Here is a 27,714-nt window from a genome sequence, read left to right on the forward strand (position 1 = left end):
TTGCTAAGTGCTTTTTGTTGTGACCACACTGCTCGTGCCATCTATAGAGCTCACCGGTAGGGCCCTCCTGGAGACTGGACTGCTGAAGCTGAATTTATAGGGCAAAGTGAAAGGAAGCACTGAGACATTTATACAGATAATTCAGGGCCAAATCCCTACTCTGGAGGATGAGGCGACACTGCTCCTGGTTTACACTGGCAGTAAGTGCAAGAGAATAGGTTTATTGCATTTTGTTTTACTTGTGTGAACACTAACCAGAAATAAGTGTATAGGGTTATTTTTCTCTTTCAAAGGCAAATATTTATTCAGTCAACATATATTTACTGAGTACCTACTACTTCCCTGCACCTGGTACTGGGGATATACACAGTCAGAAATAAGGCAGATCTAGACCCTGCCCTCCCAGAATATAGTCTTAACAGGGCCAGCAGATATTCACCAAGTAGTGGCCAGTGAGCTAGGTCATGTGAGGGGAAGAAAACGGTGCTATGACCAGTGGGACAGAGAGACCTGCCGTAGTCTAGGACAAGGCTTACCAAACTGCTGCTTACAACTCAGTAATGGAACATGAAATGTATGTATTGAGTCACTGCAAGATTGTTTTTAATGTAATGGAAAGAATGGAATAAAACAGACAATATCAGCATTCATCTCCTATAGTAAGTAAGGCAAAGTATTATTTCATGGGATAAAATTTGTTTCGGTTTTATACATAGAAATATACATATACAGGGTCTTCTTTTGAAGTGATAAAATTGCCCTGGAATTAGATAGGGATGATGAGAGCACAATTCTGTGAGTATATTAAAAAAAACTAAATTACATACTTTAGGAAACTAAAATGAAATGAAAACCATGTACAATACATGTGAGCATATATGCTCCATCATGGGGCAACATGTATTTCTGACTATAGGTCAAAAGCTTTTGAAAAGCACTGGTCTAGAAGATGAGGGCGTGATGGAAAGACTTTCTCCAAAAGGTGTATTTAAGCTGAGACCTAGGCCAATAAGTATTTATCCAGGTAAAGAAGAACCCGAGAAGGGGAGAGAGAAACATCCTTATGGGTATAAGAGCTCGGAGGTGAGAGGACTTCCAGGGGGCTGGAGAAGAGTCCCTGTGGCTGCAACAGGAGTGCTGGCGGGGAGTAGCCAGAAAGGAAGCAGCGATAAAGGGTGGGGAGCTGGCCGAATCTAGGTGAAGAAAAGGACAGCTATAGATATTGAAAGGAGCCAGGTGCTGTAGTCCAAACACACAGCTCTGGGTTGGAATTCTTTGTCCCTCACTAGTTATATGGTCTTGGACAAGATATCTAACATTTCAGTGACCTCACATGTGACAAGGGCATAGTGACTAGGCCTCGTAGGACCAGTCTAATAATTAAATTTCCTCATTTCCTTAATTCTAAAACACATATGTTTATAATTAATACACATTTAATGATGTAATTTACCCCCTCCCTTACAAAAACTGTTCCTGCATCAATTTCTTATCTTAAAACTAAAGAGATACGATAAGTAAAGAATGTGAAGTACTAAATCCTTTTGGCTGTAGCTTAGGCAGCTCATTATGAAGAACAGAGTTTTAAAGAGAGACCAAAGCACATCATTCCCAAATTCTTTTCAGGGAAGAGCTTTCTTTTTAAATCCTTAAAACCTTGTGACCATTTGAGGGCTGGTCCAGGCAAAAGTGGGCATGGCATCTGATGGACTGAGGAGAGGTGGACCTGGCCACTGGCACTGTGGCCTCCTTCCCTGGAAGCCCAGGTGATTCCATGGTTAGCCCAGCCAGTAGATCACATGGGGGATCCTGGTCACCATCACACGCTGTCATGAAATCCAGTCACTTACTGTCCTTTAAAAACCACAAATAAGAAAAAAAAACATACAAATAACAGACTGTTGCTCATTTGAATGAGTTATTTAACCAGGAGAGCACTTTTTAAGAGAAGGAGAATGAGGGAAGTTATTTACAGTTTCATTTTTTTCTGGTTGGAAAATTCAAAATAAGTAGAAAGACTCTCTTCAATAGAAAACACTTCTCTCTTTTGAGTTTAATGGTTGTTTGCTAAATGTAAGTATTCCTGAAACACTGCTGCAGTGTTAGCTATTTAGGATATTTACACATTGCTCTGGGTCTTCTTAAGGGATTAAGTTGAAAACTTGGAGACTAGTCATTACATCCTTACATCTTTAGGAAACAACCTCACGTCAAGACATAACCCACTCACTAAATTCATTAAATTCTGACCAGTGAAAACATTTTGCTCAATAAGCCTGTGTCCTTAGTGAGCCCAGATGGTAAGAGACAGGTAAAATTTCATGGACTGGCTACCAGGCTTCTCATCCATCTACTAGAATCCATGCAGTCCCCACACAGGGAATCACACTGATGGATTTGTAGGATGCCAAAGTACACTGTCAACTTTTAGAATCTTTGTGCCTCTTACCTTTAAGAAACTGCCTTAGGGGCTTCCCTGGTGGCTCAGTCGTTGAGAGTCCGCCTGCTGATGCAAGGGACGCGGGTTCATGGCCCGGTCCAGGAAGGTCCCACATGTCGTGGAGCAGCTGGGCCCGTGAGCCATGGCTGCTGAGCCTGCGTGTCCGGAGCCTGTGCTCCGCAACGGGAGGGGCCACAGCAGTGAGAGGCTCGCGTACCGCAAAAAAAAAGAAAGAAACTGTCTTAAATAAGCTAATATTGTATTGACTCAATATTTTCATGTGTCCACATTCTTAATCTTCAGTCTACTCCAAGCTAAAGAACAAAGTCAGGAACAGCCCTTCAGAAAAAAACTATTTCTATAAACTAAAATACAAAACACTTAGGGTCTAACAGTATTGCCTCTGTGTATGTTTTTCTTGAAACCTAACAAAACAGTGGCATGGATTAAAGATACACAAAGTATGGAATATCTAATTTTGCAATCTCACAATCAGGACATTCATTTCCGGCTAATATTTTGAAGAAATGAGATAATTCAATAAATTTTGATTTATGGAAATTTCACCCTACTTAAAAGTGGAGAAAAAAAGGTCTCAGGAACAATCTGCAATTAAGAAGCATGACAAATGACATAGATGGCCAAGTGGTATTCTTTGATATTAGAAAGTAACTGCACTTGAAAATAACTTTATAATTGAACAGGGTACATTAGGAAAATATGATTCAGAACCAATATTATAGTAATTAGATAAAAGAAGTATAAATGAAATAACTGCAGGAAGAATATTTCCATAGATATTATAAATGAGATTCTGGTGGAGCAGAAAGGCCTTTAATTGTAATTTAGTGTGTACTATAGCATTATCAGCTTAGTGTGTTACTTCATCATATAAAAGAATATCTGATAATTTTCCCTAATTAGCACATGACAGCTCTTCATATTCCTTCATTACAGCTGATTCAGTGTAAAAACACTAGATATTCCTTTGTTGGAAAAAGAGTTCAAATCTTTTTAGAAAGCACAAAGCAGTTACATTTCTATAGCCTGTGATCCCAAAAGACTACTATTTCGCAAGTCCGGGGAATTTTAAGTGGCACTTTAAAGAAAGGTTCACCTTAGTTTCTTTAGTCCTCCACTTTTTATTCTCCCCATTTTTACCCATTACATCTTTTCCTGTAGAGTCACATGCCCCTATATTTCAGGCTGTGGCTTGTGATTTCTACTACATCACACAAAAGAAAGCCAAAGTTGTTGGGAAGTTTCTGCCACTGGGAAAAGCCCTCTTAGTGTTTCCTACAACTCAAAAGCATAGGGACATGAGTGTGATTCTTGGATCAGGAATCTGGCGGTATAAGTAAGCTGTCATTCTCCTCCTGGGCTCCACATCATTCCAGTTATTCACTCTCCCAGTTTAAGTCTAGAACAACCTGCCATCTCAAGGTCACAGCCTTGGTGAAGACAAGGTCTAACTTGAGGCAAGGCACTGCCTTCTCTTCCCCTCCCCCATTCAGTCAGCTCTGCTCTGTCCCACCTCCTCCAGTCCCAAAGTTCTTATGAATTTAGAGTCCTGGTGAAAAACAAGGGGGATTGTTAATACCTATGTAGGCTGGAGGCTCCAGAATTTTCTAATTACAGTGAGTCCCCTGCATATGAAAACTTCCCATTCTAAGAGTGTGTTCATAAGTCCAATTTGTTCGTAAGTCCAACAAAGTTAGCCTAGGTACCCAACTAACACAATTGGCTATATAGTGCTGTACTGTAGTAGATTTATAATACTTTTTACACAAATAATACATAAAAAAACAAACACAAAAAATAAAAAAAGTTTTTAATCTTACAGTACCGTACCTTGAAAAGTACAGTACAACAGCTACATACAGGAGCTGGTATCGAGTGAACAGGCAAGAAGACTTACTGACTGGAGGAGGGAGAGGAGGTGGGAGATGGTAGAGCTGAAGGAGCGTCAGCAACAGGAGATGGAGGGCAAGCAGCAATGTCACTCATGCCTGATGTTGATGGTACAAGTTCCATTCCCTTGCTGGATTCAATTCTATCTACCCTCTTGAAAAAAACAATCCAGTGATGTCTGGGTAGTAGCTCTTTTTTCCTCATCACAGATGACACCCTGGGCTTGTAATAAAGATACTGTACTACTGTACTCTATACTGTACTGTACAGTAAAGTACACAAAAGCACAACCACTTGTAGAGGATGCACGCATGTGACTATGTATGCCAGACACGTGAACTAACTTATGTGATTGGACATGCGAACGCACGTTCACATCTTTGAAAGTTTGCAACTTGAAAGTTCGTATGTAAGGGACTTACTGTACTGCCCTGACTACTGACGATGGCTCCTACACAAGAGCCAGTAGCAGTGTTGGAAGGATATCAGTTGTTTTGTGTGTGCTAAAAAGCACTGGGAGTAATGGTTGAATTATTATTTCATTTGCTCCAACCTAGTAACCAAGAAGCGAGGAAGGGATCTTGATGTATCAACACACCAGACTAGATAACTTTTTATGATGTTCTCTCCTTTAGTCCTCGAAATAGCACAGGAAGATAGAGCTTCCCATGCTTGCTTTCTAGATAAGAAATCAAGGTTCAAAGAACAGCAATAACCTGCCTCAGGTCATTTAGCTGGTGAATAACAGAAACTAGTAAGATACAAATCCATGCTATTTCCATCTTGAGAATATTTTAAATGTACTTCCTGGGATATTACTGGATCTGGATACAATGGAATGGAAAATAAAAATGAGTAAAGGAGTTAAGAACTAGAAAGTTGAAGCCACGAACTCAGGAATGACTAAATTACCCATTCCTGTCAGGTAGGTGACAAAACAAGAGACATCTTAAAATGTCTTTTTTGGTTGTTATTCCTTATGCGAAATGGAAATAATGCAAACTGCTTAACAAAAACTCTTCCTTTTCAAAGAGGGGTGCTACGCAGTGCAAGTAGAAAAGCTTTCCTGCAGCTCTTTCATTCACATCACATACGGTGCTATGGCTGGGCAAAGTCAGACAGTCTGACCTTGGGGATAAGGTGTTTGAAACTGGCTAATGATGCATGCCACAAGCACTGAAAAAAAAAAGTAAATGCAGCAACCCCCAAAGAATTGAAATTAATATCCACAGCAGCATAGCACGGTGGACCGAGTTATCCTCACAAGTCACATTAGACCTTGATGTTGTGTCTCCACGATTACCCTTAGACTTGGTGTGTGGTTGGGGCTCAATACAGATGTTTGATTGGGCAAATGAATGAATGTTGGAACCCACCGATTTATTCCTTAAATTCTGTCCATTTTTGGTCATTTAATAAAAATTTTCACAGGGCTCGGACTGTTCTGAGGTAAAATAAAGCAAATGCTCAGTTACACGTAAGCATCCCTGTGTCCCTTTTCCTCTGGTCGTTAGCCCATTCCCAAATGAATGTACTCCTTCTAAGGAAAGACATTCAGTCACGATGTTGGTGTTAATTAGTCTAGTCGAAGGCAAGCTTCTACCCTAAGATCATTTGGTCAATCAGTTGATCAACTGATAGATAAAGACAACTGTGTTTATTCACATTTAGTAAGCTCTTTGTTATCCACCCTGCGTGGAGCAAAAAAGAATGCTTATAGCTAGTCAAGTATTCTAGTTAATAAAGAGCCGACACACGAGGATTGTCATCTTACAAGAAATTGAGTGGTAATAATTCGCACTTAAACATTGAAACATTGATCATCATCTTTGACTATGTAGAAGTCCCTTGAGAATCCACCATGATGGAGTACAGACATCATTTATCATATTATCATGGAATATGGTGGCATGAGTAACAGATTTCTATCTGCTAAAGTTCCAGCTTTAGCAGATAGAGAGAGAGTGAGAGAGAGAGTTTACCAAATGGAGAGAGAGAGAGTGTGTGTGTTTACAGTCAGCCTTGTTCCAGAAAAGGTTTAAGATGGAGTGGGTATAATGATTATTTTACCAGCTTGCACACTTAACTGTTGTTCCTTCCAGGAAGATCTCCAACACTTGGCTCAGCACTGGCTGGTTCACAATGACGATTGCCCTGGAGCTCTGTGACAGGATCAATGTTTATGGCATGGTGCCCCCAGACTTCTGCAGGTAGGATTTATTCTGCAAATGTAATTCATCAGCAGTGTTGTGCAGTGTTTATAAATATCTGATTCCACCTATCAACCATGAAACATGTCTTACTGTCTTCTTGAAGCAATTAATTAACATGTCCCAAGTCCTGGTTCTAGAAACAGCAAACGGCATTTAATTATGTGATATAAAATATTGAAAGTTTTTGTTTGTACTGCTGGAGAATTAATCCATCTTGTGGGCTTCATTTATCCTCTGAATATTTATCAGCCAAAAGTAATGCAGTAATTGGCATAATATTAACAATGAACAAGCATTAAGAAATATTCGTTTTGGGGATTTCCCTGGTGGTGCAGTGGTTAAGAATCCGCCTGCCAATGCAGGGGACACGGGTTCAATCCCTGCTCTGGGAAGATCCCACATGCCGCGGAGAACTAAGCCTGTAAGCCACAACTAGTGAGCCTGAGCTCTACAGCCTGTGAACTACAACTACTGAAGCCCCCGTGCCTAGAGCCCATGCTCCGCAACAAGGGAAGCCACCGCGATGAGAAGCCGCACACTGCAATGAAGAGTAGCCCCTGCTCACCACAACTAGAGAAAGCCCGTGCACAGCAACAAAGACCCAATGCAGCCCAAAATAAATTAATTAATTCATTAATTCATCAAAAAATATATTAGTTTTATTCTCATTTGAAAGGAATGTGGTAATTTTTAATGAATTAAAGAGGGCAATTTCTTTGACGGTTAAGGCCTGTTTTCCAAAATTAAAATATTCCTCTTAGTCTCTTTCCCTTTCCACATCAGTAGCCTCGGTTTGTGTTTCTAAGACCAAAAGCACAGGCATAATTATTTTGATGTAATAATAATTTCTATTGCTACCTTAAGTTACCTCCTGGCATGTGCCCAGGTAGAGTTCGGTGTGTACTAACAGACACACTGAGAAATATTCAGGGCCTGATTTGTGGAAGGCCGATTGAAATTCACCTGTAACCTAAAGGAGCGATGCCAATAAAATCAGAAAGTTTCCTAGTTTTCAGGCATGCCTGCTGACCTGCACATGGCCTCAGTCATGATATTTAAATGGTAAGATCTGGGGTGGGAGGGCATTTTAAACTTGTTCATTAAAATTTATGCCTGCTTATACCTTCATGTGTTTTAAACCTAACAACTTCTCAAAGTCTGTGAGCCTTTAGGCAAATTCTACCATTTGGAGGTTTGATGCAAGAATGATGAAGCATGCTTAATTGTGCCATTATCACTTTGCCACTTTTCTCCCACCCTTTTTAATCCAAAGACCACACAGCAGCAGTACTAGTTTATATGTAAGAGTCAGGTCACAGGGGAGAAGGAAAGGGGTGGACAGAGCAGGCCTTTGAAATCTGCCTGGACTCACGTATCCCCAGGGAAGACATGATGTAGTAAGGAAGTGGGTGGAGTCTGGACGCAGACGGCACAGGTTCAAAGCCCAGCCCTGCCACTTACTAACCTAGTGCGACCTTGAGTAGGTCACTCATTCTCTCTGTGTCTCAGCTTCCTCGTCATTAGAAGTGGATGTGGTGATAATAATAGACTCTGCCTCAGAGTATTGGAGGTGGATTAAATAAGTGAATACATGTGAAGTGCTTGGAACAGCACCTAGTACATGGCCAGAGTGAGCTTGGACCCTCACCCAGTTCCTCATCACTTAATGCACTGGCCTTGTTTTCCCCTTTAACAACCTCTGTGCAAAAAAGTAGGTAAGATGGTGTAAAAAAGCCAACTGCCTCCTCAAACCAACAGGCTAACAAAGGCAGTGGCAGTGGCCCCTTTGGGCATGCAAAGAGCCATCAAAGCTGATGGTTAGACGGCAGATATAATTACGTAATATTGCCATTAGGGCACCGGAGGAAAAGAGCATGAAGAAATTGAAATGTTAATGACTTAAAGTGTTCGAGGAAATATTGCACTTATTATGGAAAACAAATGAAAGGCAAGTTACCCTGTCATTTCTCTTACTCAGATTTAGTTCATCATGGCTTGGTGCACTTAGGATGGGAACAATTTATACGATGACACTAGCAAGGAAGTCAAGATACCGTCCGTGCACCGTATGTTGGCAGCCGCTCTGAATTTCTGTTCCTCAGCCACCATCCCAAAGGTTCAACAGTTGTTCTCATAAGATGATTTTGGCCAAGACTCATCAGAAGGCTCCCTAACCCCAGTGTCCTATCAGAGAGAGTGAAGAAGTGTGCTGGGCATCCTCTGGTGCAGAGGGTTAGGCTGGTGACAGCATCCTCTTCAGTCCTGATGCCTGTTTAGGAAGGGTAAGAAAGGAAGGAGCAGTAAAGATTGATTCCCAGGTTCCTTTCATCTTCAAGTCCAGGACACATGGGCTGACATGGACACACAGTTCCTACCAGTGACCTTGAACCTTGCTGTCCTCATCTGCAAAATGGGCATAAGAAAATAATAATAAAAGGAAACAGGTCATGGTGAGGCTTAAATGAGATCATGGCGGTAGAACGTTTGACACAGTGCCCAGCACACAGTTAGTGCTCAGGAAAGATTATTAATAACATTAGTGTTACTAATACTTTAATATTATACATAAAATATATAAAATAATTATTAATATTATCCTAAGCCCTTGAGAATTGCCCTGAAAGGTACCAAGAATTTTGGGAGGGGTTCAAAGAACAGGCCACAGCTCTTGCTTCCTGGAGGCTTACGATAAGCCTTACCCACACAGAAATCTAACAAGCACAGCAAAGCCACTTGGAGTCAAAATGACTCTTGCAAACAGTATCACCACCAGAAAATGAAAAAGCAACTTGTAAGTTAATCCAGCTACTAGTCTGATCATTCCCCCTTGGTCTTGATTTTGAAAGAAGCTAAGAACTCTAAGGCCAGCAGGGTACACGTGTCATGAGCTGTAGGACTTAGGGAGATAAGATATCACCGGGGCCAAAAGTGGTAGGGAAGCTTTTGTGAGAGGACAGACCTCATGCTGGTTGAGTCCACCAGGATATACACACCTCGAGGGCAGAGACTTTTGTGTGTTGGGATCACTGTTGGAGCCATGGTGCACAGGACAGTAGATCAGTACCGTCCTGACCTATAGCAGATGCTCCGTACATACTGAGTGAATGAATGGCCCCGTCCTCTCTCTCTCGTGCTGTAGTCAAAGGGTGTTTATATGACCGAAAATGAGCCATATTTCTCAAGGTCAGAAGCTATGTGACCTTGAGAAAGTTATTCAACCTCACTGAGCCTTAGTTACCGTGGGCAGGTTACTTAATGACCGTCTCAGAAGCCGTAGTTTCCATGTCTGCAGATGATGATGACATTAGTGCTTACCTCACGGGGTTATATGATAATTCCATGACATAATAGATGAGGAATTCTTGGCACAGTGCTGGTGTACATTAAGTGTGGATAAATTTACGAGGAGAAAGGGCTCACTCATCTGCAGGTATGCACCCATGAGCACATTTTAAGGAGTTGTCTGGCGAGCACTAATGAACGGTGCTTTGTTGGCAGGGAGGGCCAAGGACACGAAAGGCTCCCATGTGAATTGGGTCCCACTTTCCCTCCAGCTCCTTGCAGGACACCCCACGGGCTGCTCACAGCAGACCCCCCCATTCTGTGGCTTCTTTATGCCCAGTCTCTCACTGGAATGAAGAGTTAGGCACATGGGGCCAGGGTTCAGCAAACGAAAGGAGAGCCAACTGCTCTTTTTGGGTAAATTAACCTTTCCAGACTTTGAGATACAACTAGGACCCTCAAAAGAAGTCATTTACTAAACAAATCACAGAGACTCTGATTCATTCACCTAACTTGTGTTGGGCACTTAGGGACATAATCAAAGATGAATGAGACAGGGTTCCTGCCTTTGGTCTCCTGCGTGTCACTTGGACACAATTCAGTCATAAGGGACAGAAGGTTCCCAAGGTTCCTGTGGGAGAAATTATTCACGTTCTGCCTGTCGTAGTCTCTGACACGCAGGGCTTTATTGAAACATCCAGCTCTGGCTTTCTCCTGACCTGATCCGGTGGAACAAGGGCAAGGAGCTAAGATGAAAGAACATTGCCCCCTCCTGCCCCACTTCATCGGCAGCAGATGAACTTCTCTCTGTTTTACCTGTGGGCTCTCATATCACAAAGGGTCCCGTGGCAAATAAGAACATTGACAGCCTTGATGACCTCTGGTCTAAGATATGGTCATGCCGCTTTCCAATCTAGATCACACTCTCACACACTTTTAAGGAGAATAGAGTCATCACATTCTCCTTGCCAAGGAAACCAAGGCACAGGAGGACCAAACGCTGGACTATTTCTGCAGTCATTCCCATCAGCTTAGCGTGGCAGTGACCCAAAGGGAATGTCAGCTGCTATATGCTAGGATATATAGGGAGGTGCAGTAGGGGACTAAATTATATCTTGGGAGTAGACAGCTGAGCCATCCATGAGTGCCTGACTTCTAAGACGTGTGAGTGGGTTCACTCCTACAAGCCTGGAGCTGTCATTTTCCATCCAGCTCTCCTGGAGTTCTGGCCTTCTCATCCCTCCCACCCAAAGGGCCAGGCTTATTTCCAGGAATCATTCATTGGCAAGAAGATTTCCAGTAGCCTCTAAACTACTTAGCACATGGACTCCTTAGGGAGACGAATAACCCCACGTTCATATTTAACACCACAAATGGAAAGAGTGAATGTATAAATGGCCATGGTGGCAGATGAAGGACATGTTATTCGAAACCTGGCAGAATCTAACGCTGACTAAAAGTCATGTGACTGGCGTGCTACAGTTTCCTCCTTAATCTGGTGCTGCAATAGCCTCCTGACCGCTCTCCCCAACTCTGGTCTTTCTCTTTCCTCTCCAAACACCACTGTGCTGTTGGATAAACCGCAAGTCTGACTCTATCACTTAAACCCCTCCGTAGGTCCCCACAGCTTTTAGAAGAAAGTTCACACTCCCTAGCTTAGCACACAAGCCCTCAGGACCTGACCTCTGCAGCCACCTTAGTCTCATCTCCTCTACTCACAGACTTGTTTTAGCCGTACTGAGGAACTCAAGAAGGAGCTCACCCTGCACACACCTGTCCCTTTGCCCTCATCTCGGAACATCCATGCCCTCCTTCTTAATCTGGCTGATCACTGCCGGTTCTTCACCGTAATATTAACGGCTGATGGTTTTTCTGCACATACCACACGCTGGTGCTGTGCTGAGTACGAGTACAGGTGCCATTTCATGGAACCTTTATGATAATCCCAGGAGATAAACATTATTATTATCGCCATTTTACATATGAAGCTTGAGGACATGAAACAACTTGCCAAAGTCGTGGGGCAGGTAAGTGATGGAGCTGGGATTTGAATTCAGGTCTTCAGGGCTCAAGAGCTAACACTCTTAACCCCTCCCTCCACTGCTTTGGAGGTCCTCTTCCTCCAAGCTTTCCTTGCCTTCCTATCTGAGTCAGACCCCACCTGGGCCCCTACTGGGGCCTCTGCCACCTTCCGCTCTGCCTCAGCGAACTGAGTGACATGTCCGTCTCCTTCATCAGCCTGTAATCTCCTCAAGGGAAGGGGTCCTATCTCAAGCCACGTTTGTGTCCCTAGCTCTTGCCATTGTGTCTGGCACGTAGTATATATTCAGTATTGATTAACTCAACGAATAAATAAAAACCTTCCTTTCCTTGACGGTGTTTAGGAGACTGATTCTATATTTATTCCAAGATCAAAAGTGCCAGGTGAGTGAAGAGTATAATTAGCCAGTGGCAAGTACCGATTTCGAGGGTCCAAAGAAGTCACTGGTGGCCGCCTGTATCATTCCCAGCCAAGGCCAGCACTGGGTCCTCAGGCATGAGACATCAGTCTCCATCCTGCCTCTATCACTGGACGCCAGGCTCATCAGTGTTCAGAAAGCCAGAGAAAATTAATGTCGTGTCACACCAGAGACAGCCTCAAAATATATTATTATGGGGACATAGCCCTTTAAATCACGCCATATCCATATGGGAAGGCAAATCCATTCTCTCTAGATGGACTATAAATTGCAATGGAAAAGCTCTGTTATCATTGCTTTCCAAACTAAGTGATGGTGAGTATTTTTAATCTCATTTTCCATTGTAAATTATTTGTGATAACAATGGGCCAAGCATTTAAATTCTATCTAACAGTCATATTTCTGGTCATACTTAACACATTACCAAGTTTACAACTCTCTGTTACCCATCATTTCCTGAGTATTAATTAGCAGAGTAACGACTCAGAGTAATCACTGTCATGGAACTAAATGAATATCTTATCCATAATGTGAAGGACATCTCAAAGGTATCGTGAATATCAGAGAGCTGATTCTGCCAGAGTTATTAGCTAGTGAACATTAATAAAGCTGCCAGCATTACAGGGCAAGTTCCTACTTGGCACCAGTCTACCCTGTAGAATCAGACGCTTACAGAGGACGGGTATGGAATATAATGCGTCCACGTGGTTCACATTTTATGAAGTGAACTTAAAATACATTGTTGTACTTTTTTTTTCATAGATGCTTAACTTTGCCACAATTTCTTCTTCTACCTTTGCTATAATTTGACCAACTTACTGGTCACTGGGTGTTTTTATTACCTTCCTCTGTCCCATGGCTCCAATGTATCTGTTATGAGACGCTATGGCATCACCTGAGGTGCCTGAGTGGTTGGGTGTGGGTATGGGGTTCAGGCGACTCACTTGGGCCTTTGACCCATGACGGGTGGGCAGCCGCAGGCTCTCGGCACTTTTTGTGCCCCAGAAGCACAAGTATTATTTCACTGGCTTCCAAGGTGTGTGGCAGTTTCCTTCCAAAAGAGGCTGTAAAAACAAGAAATGGAGGCAACAGAGTAAAGGTGGTTCATGGGGCCTCCCGGGCCTGAAGCAGCTGTGTAGGAAGGCCTGTTAGGGGAACATTTCCTCCTGAATGCTCCGTACTGTCCCCAAGACCCCCAGTGCGAGCCAGTTTCCGAACAACCGAAGTACTTGACAGCTACGGATTCAACACTATCCCTCAAACAGTCCCTGACTACCTGCTATATGGTACTGTATACCATGCCAAGAATAAAAGTGTGTTTGGAGAGAGTACCTGAGGCTCTCAAGAGAGGCAAAAGCACCATTCTTTCATCAGGATCTTTGTAGCCTTCTAGATCGTCCAGCCCAAACTGGGAGATCAGGGTCAACCTGATCATACCCGGAAATGGAAATATCCACCCTTACCTGTTAATGATACGAGGTTTCTTTCCAATTGCACAGCCTAGCTTTAGAAGATTTAAAATGGCACGTCACCAGCTCCTGCTGCCATTGATAACATATCAGTGGGCAGAATTGTAAATGAGCATGAGACCTGTGCTTCGCACCCTGACCCGCTGCACAGTGCCCACCAGGCACGGGCACCTCTGTAGGTGGGTGCTTGGGAGAATGCAGCAAGGCCAGAGTTGCTCTCAACCATATGGTGCCAACCCAACGGGAACCCGGGGTGCCATTAGTGCAGACAGCCACCTGGTGGCACAGGAATTTTTCCAAGACACAGAGCCTCACTCTTAAGAGTACAGCTTTGGTTCAGATCTGGGCCCTGAAACTTCTTCAATTTCTCTGGGTATGAGTTTTCTCATTTGTAAAACAGAGGTAATAACAGTACCTCTCTCACTGGGGTGACGTGAGGATTAAATGTTAGTCTATGTGGAGTACTGAGCACTATGTGAGTCAAGTCTAGAATCTTGGATGGCCCATGAGTGAGGCTGTGTGCTTAAACCAGGCACAGGACTCTCACCCTGGGCGCCGGATTCTCACCCTGGGTGCCGGATGCTCACCCATCACACGGAGTAGTGGTACTTAACCTTAGACGCCTGATGGAGAATAAAGGAGATAATATAAGCTAAGCACTGAGGCTTAGCAGGTATTTAACTAAATCAGCCTTCTTAAACCTGGCTGCATATTAGAATGTCCTACAGAACTTTATAACATTGTTACCTTTTTAAATTTTTTTGTTTCGAAAAAGTTTTAGACTTACAGAAAATGTTGCAAAAAGTGTACAGAGAGTTCTTGTATACCCTTCACCCAGCTTCCCCTAATGTTACCATTTTGGTCCAATTATCAAAATTATCAAAACTAAGAAATTAACACCGGTACAATACTCAAATAAATTGCAAACTTTATCCACATTTCACCATTTTTCCTACTGATGTCATTTTTCTCCTGCAGAACCCAATCCAGGATCCCTTTGCATTTTCTTATCATGTCTCATTAGTCTCCTCCAGTCTGTGACAGTTCCTCAGTCCTTCCTTATCTTTCATGACTCTGACACATTTGAAGAATTCTGGTCATTGTAGGATGTCCATCACTTTGGATTTGTGTGATAGTTTCTAATTATTAGATTGAGGCTATGCATTACTGAGAAGGATACCACAGAAGCAATAGCATTTCATATCAAGAGGTACATGATGTCAAAATGTCTTATTACTGGCGATGTTAACCTTGGTCACTTGGTGAAGGTGGTGTCTGCCAGGTTTACTCATTGTAAAGTTACAATTTTTCCCTCTGTCATTAATAAATACATTGGGGGGACTTTATGCAAATAACCTATTTCTCCTCATGCTTTTCCTCTCTCATATTCCATTCATCTGTGCATCTTGCCTGCAACAATTACTGCATTGTTCTAATGGTGATTTTCTATTCCCTCATTCTTTCTAGATTATTAATTGGAATTATTCTGTATTTCATTTATTTATTTATTCAGTAATTTATTGAAATCATCATGGGCTCATGGATATTTATTCAGTTTTATTTTGTGGGACTCATAATCAAATACTGCCATTATTTATTTTGATACTCAAACCTAAGGCACTTTTTAAAATACCTATGCCTGGGACCCTCTCCAAATCAATTAAACCAGACTCTATGGAGTTGGAACATAGGCCATGGTATTTCTTTAATACCTGTGCACTACATGGTAGTTCTTTCATTCTCCCTACCTGCTTTCTCTATAGAGAAAAAACAATCCTTCTTCACATTATTCTGCAGGATTTGTTCCCCCACTGGCCCCTGGAGGGCTGATGAGAGGCTGCTGCCACTTAGGGAACTGGCTCTGTGATTATCATGCCCACACAGCCCGCACCCCTGCACCTTCACTCCCTGAGCATCCCCTGACCCCAGACAGCAACCTGAGCTCCAGAATCCTCTCTTTTACAGCAGTAGCCTCCTGATGTGGAAAGTCTGCTGATTTTTATTGCTGTTTTCATTTGGATCAGGTGGAGGGGAAACAAATTATGGCAGCCTTTAGAAAGTCAGGCTTGGGAAAAAAGGCTTAAGGAATTATAAGCTTGAACTTTCTGAAGGAAGGGCTTTCTGAACAGCACAGTGGATGACACCTGATGGCAGGCTGACAACCTACAGCAGAGCTGTCCCTGCAGTTGCTTCGGCTCTGCCTTCTAAGTCCCATCAAGCCCTTTTCTGCCATTTGGACAAAGTTTTAAAGCATGGAGACAACCCTCAGTTATTTGGACACCTTTGAAACCATCAGAACCAAATATGTAAATTTAATTCTCCCTTTAGGAGAGCAGTGTGGAGCCAGATACATTTTCATTCAAGGAGATGGTCTTCCTGAATAAGGAAATTGATCCTATAGCATCCTTTATCTGGTTTCCAATTTCCCTCTATGCCTAGGTGTCAAATCAATCTCATGATATTTTTAGAAACCTGATTGCCTCTTTAGTCAGATTGATGCCAATAATATGTCCAAAACTTAGATGAATCATATTTAAAACCTGATCCGTACTGGAATAAAAGCTTAACCCCAAGTTTACCATGGCAACACGAACTTAGCACGGTTCCCCAAATTAAGCCATATGAATCTGGGGAGACTTGTCTCACAAATTTCTATTTCTCTTTTTTTAATTTTGTTTCTTCATAGTGGTCCGTTCCAACTTGAATTTTTCCTACCATGCACTTTCTATATTGAAAACACATTCTATTAAAATTTTAAGGGGTTTCAGTTTCTAGGGTAAGTAAATAAGCAAACTCTATAATAACTGGACAGGACGGGATCTGATGTCTCACTATAGAACATAGAGATACTTCTGAGACAGGCATAATAGAGATGCAAACTATTAACTCAGCGCAGCATCCAACCCAGGATGAGGAATGTTTAAATGCTGCATGACAAAAGTAAATCTCTCTTCCTGGAAGAACTTTAACCTCAGAGGAGAGGAAGCTCAAAGGTTTATTGTCTTCAGAGCCATGAACTCGACACCCCTCTTGATAAAAGACTTCGATCCCTGACCCCAGAAAACTTGCTACTGTAAAAGCCATTTGTGTATTGATCTCCTCTGAAGAAAACGAATAGGTATCTAGCAGGATGAGCATCTCTGGGAAACCAAGTTACTGTACTTAGAGTAAAGCTGAGTGCTGGGAGGGAGACCCCAGGGCATCAAACCCTGTAAGGTGGTTTGCAGGAAGCTGGGACACTTTTTAAGAGAAGCGCTAAGAAGAGACCAAGAAGAGCTTAGTCTTGCAACAAGGCCGCTTGGTGAGTGTAGGTCAAGGTAGGAGGGTTTATCTGCTGGGATATCTTGACTGCTCTTATCATTTAGACATCAAGACAGAAGAGGTGGGGTGGAATGGAACCCAGTCTGAGACCAGACCTCTTTGGGGGTGAGATATTTTAGTAACCCTACATCAGGGCGCTCACCACCACCACATGTTAATCCTGTTCACATTACCTTGAACAAATGAGCCAGTGTTTCTCCTATGAGGCGGAGACAGGGATATAGAGACAGAAAAATGTGGGGACTCTCGGGCTACACAGCGGGGGTTGAAGATTTGGACTTTCTCAACGTAGAAACTCTAGGTTTAAGTACATTGTCCGTCTAAAACAGCAAGAGAAAAATGGTGGCGTCGTGCCTGCTGAGTTTCTCCCGTGCGATCAAACTTGCATCATCCACTTTCCATACCTGGAGGAAGAATTGTCTTTAGAGGCCCGCCGTTTAGCTGCTAACTCCATATAAATTCCTTTCAACAACAGAACTTCAAAAAATAGTTATTGAGCGCCTGCTAAGAACAAGACAAAGGCCTGCTCTCATGAACAGACAATAAGCAAGTAAACAACGACAGCAGTTTCAGAGAATGATTAATGCCACAAGGGAAATAAATGCAAGTGAGATAGAGAGAAGGAGCAGGCATCAGGTAAGCCCTCTCCGAGGAGGATACATTTGCATTGATCCCCAGCAGTGAGAAGGAGTGAGCTGATGAGAGAACGTTCCAGCCGGGTGACTGCCCTCAATAGCCAAGGCCTCAGGCGAGGGACCAGCTTGGTCGAGATGACCACCGGAGAGACCAGTAAGGCGGGAGCATAGCAGACAAGGTCAAGTGGATTAGGAGAAGGCTCTGGAGAGGAGCCAGATCACGGAACACCCTGTAGGCCACGCTCTTAGTGGAAGTGGAAGCCCCTGGAGGGTTTGGAGTGGGGCGGGGCTGGGGAAGGAGGATGATGTGTTTTTGTTTTGTAAATATCTTCATAGCTGTTTGTGCTAAACAGACTGTGTGGGGCAAGAGTGGAAATCATAACTATAGCTGGCTCTTAGGACTACGTAGTTTCCAAATCCCCAAAGCCTGAGCATCCTACAGGCTCACGTTTAATCTTGCTGTTTGATAATCATGGTCGTTGAGTTTATTTCATAGCCTCAGATCCTCTTCACGTGCATATTGCTTAAACATCAGCAAAACCGTTTGTTGAATTCATTTAACTTGAAAGTATGGTTTGTGTTTATCGGCTTATTAAAGATAACATCTTACCTAAATCTGTGAAAGGAATTTTTTTTTTTTTTTTGGCTTTAATCAGTTATCTCGTTTTCCTCCTACAGGGATCCCGATCACCCTTCAGTACCTTATCACTATTACGAACCTCTTGGACCTGATGAATGTACGATGTACCTCTCCCACGAGCGAGGACGGAAGGGCAGTCATCACCGCTTTATCACAGAGAAAAGAGTCTTTAAGAACTGGGCACAGACATTCAATATTCACTTTTTTCAACCAGACTGGAAACCAGAATCACTTGCTATAAGTCATCCTGAGAATAAACCTGTGTTCTGAGGAATGTGTGTGGCCAGGTGGATATCCCAAGAACCCACTGTATCAGACATCAGGCCACTGAACTTCTTGAAACACCAGACCTGAAAGAGGAACAGAATGGGTCGCCGGGGTAGCTTCAGTTCTCAAGAAGTACCATGTACAGGTGCCTCCGAGGCGTGACTACACAGCAGTGCAGTTGGTCTGTAAGGGAAAATTCCAGAATGAATACATCCTAATGAGTGTCGTCCCTTTCAAAAGGGGTTACCGTAGGGGCTGAACTCTCATTTAAATGATGTTGCCACAGCTAAAAACATTTTGGATCTCTTTAAGTATTGCCTTCGAAACTGAGACATTAGGAACTCAACATTAGTTGTATTCCTTTGTAGAAATACCACGTCAAAAGTCATTTTTCTATCAAATTGTATCCTAACCTGAACCTTTGCCGTTTGTTGGACTCTGTATGTGTGATTTGTAAAAAGCAGCCTGAAAGTATGGACATGATTTCTGAAGAGTATATCTTCACTGACTTTCATAAGCAAATGCCCAATATTTATTTATTGAGAGTTTTTTAGTGTGTTCTCGGCCAGTATTTTTATAGATTATGATTATGTGGTAATTTATCCTTCCTAATTCTTTAATCCTGAGTGATGGTTGGAAAAGGCCCGGAACTGGGAGATGAGTTGCGGTGTTCCCAATGCTCATCGTTAGCATGCGACGGTATTTGGCTTGGAAATGTTGCATTGCATTTTTTGAACCCTCAGGCTTCAAGAACAGCTATGACATTTTTCCAATATGCAGAAATGCTCCAAATGACAACATTGAAAACCAAAAACTGCGTCGTTCAAACAAAAAAGATACCAACAAGAGAAACTTAAAGACAGTTTGCTTTAGTAATAATTGACGTAGGTTACTTCACTAAAGCCCTAGTTTCTTCTTCTGCAGAATGATGTCACTGTACCAGCGGACCTCTTAAGTTTCATTCCAGATCTGAAATTCTCTCAACGAGCCTCTTGTCGACCCACATGAGGACTTTGCACTTGGAATGATGGGGCTCCCACAGTAGCAGGAGCCTTATTTTAGGGGGCCTTTTATATCCCCCTACTACCTATCACCCTCTTGTGGTTAAAAACATACCTCTTCCATGGAACCCATTGGCCAAAATCCATCCCCTGCTTCTCTGGTGCTTCTTGCACCAGAGAGAGAGAGAGAACTTCCATGCTATTCTAAGGGGGGGAGGGGGTGGGGGGAATCTTTCATGCTATTCCCTGACTACAAGAGCAAGGAACTGCATTTCTGTGAGTTTGTGCGGAGAAGAGAATACAAGGAGATTCCCCATCATACGACTCATTTATCCTATGAACTATTCCGATTCACTTCCTGCAAATCTTACATTATATTCACTGCCGTTCCCTCGTCTTCAGAAGTATAAAGGACTTATTTTTATTCCGAGCCAAGATCAGCTAGTGTGAAAGATTTTCATTTACACAAGTAATATTGTTCAAAAATAGCCTTTAAAAAAATATACCAATGTTTTCTTTACACATGGCTTAGGAGGCATTAATTTCTCTAATGCCAAATTTGAAGGCACCAGCAAATACTATGTACGGAGACTGACATTGTTTTACAAAACATGACCTGGTTTGAGATTAAAGAAGTTTTCTCACACTACCACCTCTTTTCCCTTTCCTTAATTAGTACTGAGACTCCATTCCTTTGCATTAACTAGTACTATTAATTATATGGAGTACTGTTATTGAGATGCAAACACAGTCCAGATATTTATTTAGCAAAAATAAAGTTGGTATTATTGTGGTGCGGCGTGAGCTGTAAAAAGCCAATACAATGGAAATGTCTGTCCAAAACATACTGGAATGTGTCCTTTAAATTGTCTCAGTTTTTTAAAGAAACAATAGGATTCTATTCCAGCACAATCTCTTCTACAGCATGGACTCTGGACCAACAGTACTTTATGAACTTATAAAAAATCATAAGAATTTTACATAAATGATTCATAGGCCACCTTTCCCATCACTTGAAGAGATTATATTGCTCAGATGTAAGTAGCTCCTTTAACAAGTTTTATTTTTAAGGCATACTGGGACATGCAAAGATGCAGCTATATTACCTAATCAGATAATATCTCAAATGTCTGTATTATCCTCAGGTTTTAGGGGTTTTGTTTTGTTTTTTTAAGATCATATGATAGCTCCATCTTTTTTGTAACTTTTCTCTCTCAGATACTCAAAAGAGTGTAAAGCAAAGGAATTCTGAAATTCCTGGCTTCATTGGGAAATATTTTAAATCTACATGTGGCTAGGATATGTGAGTATGCGAATTTATATTTTTAAAACTATGGTATAAATATGTAAGAAATTATCACTTGGACAGTGGTTTTATTACAGCATTTAAAGAAAATACCTAGAACTCTGATAAACTGTGCTGCTGGAACTGGCTGTGGGCAACTGAATTCTTCTCTTGCCAATATCATTTCATGACTATCAGTCTTAACACGACGCAACATCATTAAAATCAACTCATATAAAAGACTACAACCATGTTTACAGACCTCAGTGATTTCAATATCCAACTGTGTTTGGAGCCTACATCATACTCATTATGTTACATACCTTTCTCCTCTCTCCCCAGCTGTGTCATCAGCTTCCTCTCAGCTTTTAAGACCCCAGTAACACAAAGCTACGGCTGGCCCATCCCCGGCATCTGTTATTTCAATGCAAGAACATTTGGCAGAGGCCATAGCCATTATGAGCAACGGTACAGGAATGCACAGGCAAAATCAATCACTTCAAATGGCCCATAAAAGGAGGAATCTTGCCTGTAATATTCTCCAGTAAATATTCACCCAAGAAAGCATACATTAAAAGAACATTAAGAGGTAAATATTCAGTGTGCTGCTTCCCTCGCAGCACACTGGATATGTGGGGACTTCGCTGTGTGAGGACTTCGCTGTGTGATTTCCATTACGGTTAATGGGTATTTGATAACTAAGTCCCTGTGCTTCACTAACCCTGGTATGTGCTCCTAAGGGCTAGACATACAACCAGAGTGATGCAGGAACTTCCAAGGTCCTAAGATTGCAGAGTTAGAGCTTTTCTCCAAAAAACAAATGAAAGCAAAACGCAAAGTACTGTACTTAAAAGAGAAATTTCTGTGAGGTCTCTTGGAACCCTTAGGTTCCTACCAGATATGTGTATCAGATTACAGACAAGAGCTCTCAAGACAGATTACCTTTTTTTTCTGAAGTTCTCTCCATTACTGATCTTTTTGAATTACGCTAAAATGGAAGGCTATATCCTTATTTTGAAATAAAAACTCACCTCAAAAATTAAAATTATTGGTTTAGAAGGTAAAGGTATTTAGAAGGAAGGAAAATGTTGAAATTCTATCAGGACTGAGAGTGTTATTTAAATGCATGTGTACCGATTTAACAGGCCCAAATATTTGCCCTTATGTAGGAGTGACCTCATTTCAGAAATATACCCTGTATTCCACTGGCATGATGATTCAGGTTGTTAAACAGACCCACTCTGAAAGAAGGGTCTGTGTTCCCACTCTCTCTCTGAAGTGTTAGGAGGTGATGTTAGCCCACTTACATCTTTCGTTCCTGACCCAATCATTTCTTCTATCCTCATTGCTTCTCTCTTAAACCTCATTCTGTCTTTGCCATCATTCTCTCCTGCTGTCTTTTGTCTACAGTGTACTCTTAAACCAGCAGTCTTTGGTGTCTCTTAAGGTCTTTCTTATAGGTTTTTAAACTAGAGACCTACCTGGGGAACAGATCTGGGCTGGGTCCTACCAGAGCAATAGCCGTAGTAGGTTGGGAGGTCTACAGGACAAGGTTTTTCAGAAGTGCCATCCTGGTTTCCCCATGGCCAAGGGAGGAGGGAAGGGGAGGAGTTCCAAAATATGGACTTTCTGTACCAAAACCAGGACAGTCCCAGGAAAGCCAGGACAGTGTGTCACCCTATCAAAAGGCCACTTCAATGAGAACTATAATACTAAAGCCTTTGGGGTAAAAGTGAACCAACTGCCTAGGTTCTAGCACATGCCATAAGACATTTTGGAGTGGGAAGAGGTGAGAGAGTGTCTACAAGGCTTATAAATGAATAGGAGTAACCCCTTTATTCTAGCTCCCTCATCCCCACCTACTCAGGGTATTGAGCCACCATAGAAATGCAAAAAAAGGCTGCAATCCAGTTTGTTTCCACTCAGTGCCCTAATATTATATGCTACCTTGGATTGTCCTTTGTCTTTTTATGTATATGTCCTGTTAGTCTAATTAGATTGTAAGCTCTTTGAGAGCAGGGACTGTTTCTCCTTTGTCTTTGTAGCCCCATGCCTAGCACAGTGCCTTGCACATAATAGGCGCTCAATAAATGTCTGTTGTTGATGATGACCTCTTAACGTTGGCCCACTGGATTGGTAATTGGTATATATTCTTCCATGTAAAAAGTACAAGAGACAGAATAGGTGATGAAATAGTTAAATTTTAAATGGTTTTTTATAGGGTCAGTCCTTAAACCTATAACATTTTTAATCAACAGAGATGAGCTAGATTTGGTAGAATAACATTGCTGATTTCATTAGGTTTGCTATGCTGGCTGTTCTGAACACACAAAGTGAAGTTCAGCAAGCTTTGTGTTCTCGCTGTTAGCGAGCTGCTCTTAGGACAAATTAAATTTAATATTGACAAATGCTATACCACACAAAAAAGTGGAAAGGCATCTTGGGCTCTGACTTCTGTGGTTCAACTATAAAAGGGAGGCTAAAATGAGATGAGTATAGCTTGCCTTAAACTTGACAGCTTACTTAAGCTGCTGAGAATCCAACTGGTAGTTACTGAGGGTCTATAAAAATTAAGCATGTGTTTATCTTAAAAACAAAATACCTCCCCCTCAAAAAACCTTTTGTTTCCATGAAGCTCATCTAAAATTGTTTCATCTCTATGAGAACCTGAGGGGTAAGGAGAACTCTTGAGAAAGGGTATCCTCAGGCGGAACATCCCAGGCTCCTGAGTCACCACCTGGCCAGCACCTGGTGTCCGATGACCACCTGGTTGCAGGAGAGGGTAAGATGGCATAAAGTCAGGAAGGGTGAGTAGCTGCTGGTGGGGGCTTCTACAGAAACCATAACTATTACCTCTTGAACATGTGGACACTCTGGAGTTCTTTTCCCTTCATTGTCTGCTCTTCCACATATTTTTTTAATTGTGTGATCTTGATTTCATTTTTTAGAACATAGGAAAAGGGCTACGTGAAACAGAGAAGAGTGCTTATTTCTGAGTGGATAGGATTATAGATTTCCCCATATTTTCAGAGGTATTATGATCGCAAAATGTAATTTAATGAAATATTAAGAAAGACATTATGCCAGGATTTCAAACTGAATCCCAACAGGAATGTTAGTAAAAAGCTAGTATTGATATATACCATGTCTAACTACACATAAAAGAATGTCATTGCTCACTACATAAATCATCTTAAGGATTAGTATCTTTAGTTCTTTACCACATGACTAGTCTTTAATTTCAAAACCAAATATAAGGGAGGGATAAGCTAGGAGATTGGAATTGACATATACACACTACTGTATATAAAATAGATCACTAAAAAGACCTACTATAGCACAGGCAACTCTTCTTAATTTTCTGTAATGACCTATATGGGAAAATAATCTAAAGAAGTGTGGGTATATGAATATGTATAACAGATTCACTTTGCTGTATAGCAGAAACTAACACAACATTTTAAATCAACTATACTCCAATAAAAATTAAAAAGAATTTTTTAATAGTTAAAATAGTAAAAAAAGAGAAAAAAACAAATATAGGTAATCTATGACACTGAGTCAAAATGTATACAATTATATTTTATCTACTGAATAATGAGTACTTTGCACAATGTCATTTTCTTTATATTTGTTTATTTTTTTTATTGGCGTATAGTTGCTTTATTTGCAGGGCAGGAATAGAGACGCAGATGCAGGGAATGGACATGTGGACACGGGGGTGTGGATGGGATGAACTGGGAGATTGGGACTGACATATGTGCACTACCATGTGTAAAACAGGTAGCTGGTGGGAACCTGCTGTATAGTGCAGGGAGCTCAGTTCAGTGCTCTGTGGTGACCTAGATGGGTGGGACGGGGCAGGGGAGGGAAGGGAGTTCCCAGAGGGAGGGGATATACGTATATATATAGCTGATTCACTTCGTTGTACAGCAGAAACTAACACAACGTTGTATTCCACAATAATCCTATGATCCCACTGTGAAAATAAGTAAGCTGAGACTAGGACAGGTTGCATACCCAGCCCCCAGAGTGATGAAGATGAGAGCAGACACTGCTTGCCATGGACCAAGCACTCTTCTAAGTGCTTTACATTTATAAATGCATTTCATCCTCACCATGACCCCAATAAGCAAATAGATTCTTTCATTGTTCCCCTTTTACAGATGTGAAAACTGAGACACAGGGAACTTCACTTCAGTAACTTGACCAACTTTCAGTAACTTACTAGGTCATGCAGCTAGTAAGTGGGAAAGTCAGGTTAGACACCACAGGGTAGACCCACCCTCTGGAGTCTCTGCCTTCAGTCATCATGTACTTCCTGGCAGAAACTTAACCGTATAGGTAGCAATTTCTATCAGAATATTTATCAGGTTCTATTACATCATATTCATAATATATGTAATATTTGAGAAATACCAAATAATAAGTGGCAAATCTATAAATTATGAAGCAAACAGAAGGAGAATATTACCACGACCCCTGAAGCTACCTGAGTGTTCCTTCCATCATCTTGGATTTTCGATTTCCCATTCTCTTGCTTTATAAATAGTTTTATTACATACAGATGTATCAACAAATAAAATGGTTTTTGTTTTAAATATTAATAAACATTATAAAACTGTTACAACATTGTGTACAGTCTTCTGAACGTTTTTCCCCAAGAGTCATCCATTTTCTTTGTGTGTAACTCTAGTTTATTCTCAAGATTGTATAATGCCATTGTGTAAATATACCATAATTTATTTCTATCCATTCTTTAAGTAGACATTTGGGTTTTCAGTTTGTTGCTAATGCTTTTATGAACATTCTGGAAAGTTCTTTTAGTACATGCGTGCAAGAATTTTTATACAGAGTATATATCTAGGAATAACATTCCTGGGCTATAGTTGTTCACATGTGCATGGTATTGCCAGATTGTTTTCCAAAGTGCTTCGACACTTTATATTCCTAACACTGGTTGTCCACATCCTTGCTAACACTTGACTTGGTATTTTCAGACTGTAAATGTTTGCCCATTTGGTACGTGTAAATTATATCTCATTGTCCTCTTGTATTTTCTTTATTCCTTATAAGGTTTAGCATTTTTTCTTCTACATTAGTATTACCTCTCTATGAAATGGCTATTCATCTTCACACCCTTTTCTGCTGGGTTCCCTTCCTTTTTTCTTTTAAAAAATTCTTAGTATATTCCATATACTGTATTTTTGTTGATTATATGTATTGCAAATATCTTCTTCCAATTTCTGCCTTGTCTTTTCTTTTTCTCTATGGTGTCTTTCAATGAACAGAAGTTTTTAATTTCAATGTAGTCATGTTTTCTATCTTTTCTTATGTCATTAGAGCGTCTTATACTTTACTTAAAAAATCTTCCACTGTTCCTGGTCAATAAGTATCTTCCTATATCTTATTCTTAAAAATTTCAAAGCTTTTGTCTTTCATGTGACAGTCAGGGATTTATTTTTTGTAGAAAAAATATTTTTCGTTTTATATAAATACTAACCATCCCAGCACTATTTGCTGAAGAATTCATTCTTCTCTAGTGATCTACAGTCAAATTTCCATATATGTGGGGATTTATTTCTATTCTGTTTTCTGTTCCATTCTAACCAGTCTACCCCTGTACTAATACCACACAGTCTTAATTACTATAACTTTATAATAAGTCTTGATATCTTGTAGGGCAAGTTCCCCTTCACTTTATTCTTCTTCCTGAGGGATGTTTGCTTATTCTTTTTTTTAAGTCACTAGTTTTTACTGAGGCATTTTTATTCAATACAGTACACAGATTTTATGTATACAGACTGATGAAATGTTATATATCTGTACACCCATCTAACCACTACCCAGATCACAGGTTAGCATACTTCCAGCACCCCAGAAGGCTCACTCATGCTCTTTTCCAGTTAATCTCCTGGTCAAGGATAACCCTTTCTGACTTCCATCAATGTAGATTTATTTTGGGTGTTTTAAAGTTTTATGTAAATAGAATTACATGGTATATAATGTACTTCTTGTGTGTCTGGATTCTTTCAGTGAAAATTATGTTTGTAAGATTCATCCCCGTTGATGCATATGGGCAGTAGTTTTGTTTTTGTCGCTGCATAGTTCACTTTGCACTAGAATTACAAATTCTAATGTTGGTGGTCTTTGGGGTTGTTTCCAGTTTGGGGCTACTACAAATTTAGCTAATATGAAAATTCTTGTATATGTTTTTTGACGGACATGGTGCTCATTTCTACTAGGTACACGGCAAAGAATGGATTTGCTCAGTCACAGGATTCACCTGTGCTTGGCCTTAGTAGATACAGATTTCCAAGATAGTTGCACCAGTTTCCACTCCCACCAACAGTAACTGAGAGCTCCAGTTGCTTCACATACTTACCAGCACAAGGTATTGTCAGTCCTTAGGAATGTAACCCTTTTTCTGGCTAGATAGTGGTAAATCATTATGGGTTTAGATTCATATACCCTTTTGTTGTTTAAATTTTAATAAATTTATTATTGGATATAACAGGAAGAGTGAAACTGACAGTCTAGGCAAAAAGTCAAGTGTGATTGTTAACTGGTTATATATATAACTGGATATATATATATATTTTTTTATTTTTTATTGGCATATAGTTGATTTATAATATTGTGTTAGTTCCTGGCTTACAGCAAAGTGATTCACTTATATACGTGTGTGTGTGTGTATCTATATTTATGTTATTTTTCAGATTCTTTTCCATTATAGGTTATTATAAGATGTTGAATATAGTTTCCTGTGCATATATCCTTGATGAATAATG

At 41.0% G+C, this 27,714-nt stretch overlaps 1 protein-coding gene across 2 annotated transcripts in view; it reads left to right on the forward strand.

Moving 5' to 3' along the window:
- The window catches only part of ST6GALNAC5 (ST6 N-acetylgalactosaminide alpha-2,6-sialyltransferase 5), a 175,282-nt gene extending 155,453 nt beyond the window's left edge, over nucleotides 1-19,829 (forward strand). Inside the window, exons 4-5 of one of the 2 annotated variants that reach the window (XM_060006080.1) lie at nucleotides 6,454-6,561; nucleotides 18,409-19,829. In XM_060006080.1, coding sequence (XP_059862063.1) covers nucleotides 6,454-6,561; nucleotides 18,409-18,640 — 340 coding nt within the window. In that variant the 3' untranslated portion in view covers nucleotides 18,641-19,829. Of the gene's footprint in view, nucleotides 1-6,453; nucleotides 6,562-18,408 lie in introns of those variants that run through there. The other variant, XM_060006090.1, reaches the window with a different exon arrangement.
- Nucleotides 19,830-27,714: the final 7,885 nt, after the last annotated feature.

The sequence above is a fragment of the Delphinus delphis genome, chromosome 1, assembly GCF_949987515.2.
Source record: "Delphinus delphis chromosome 1, mDelDel1.2, whole genome shotgun sequence".
In the NCBI taxonomy this organism is placed as follows: domain Eukaryota; kingdom Metazoa; phylum Chordata; class Mammalia; order Artiodactyla; family Delphinidae; genus Delphinus; species Delphinus delphis.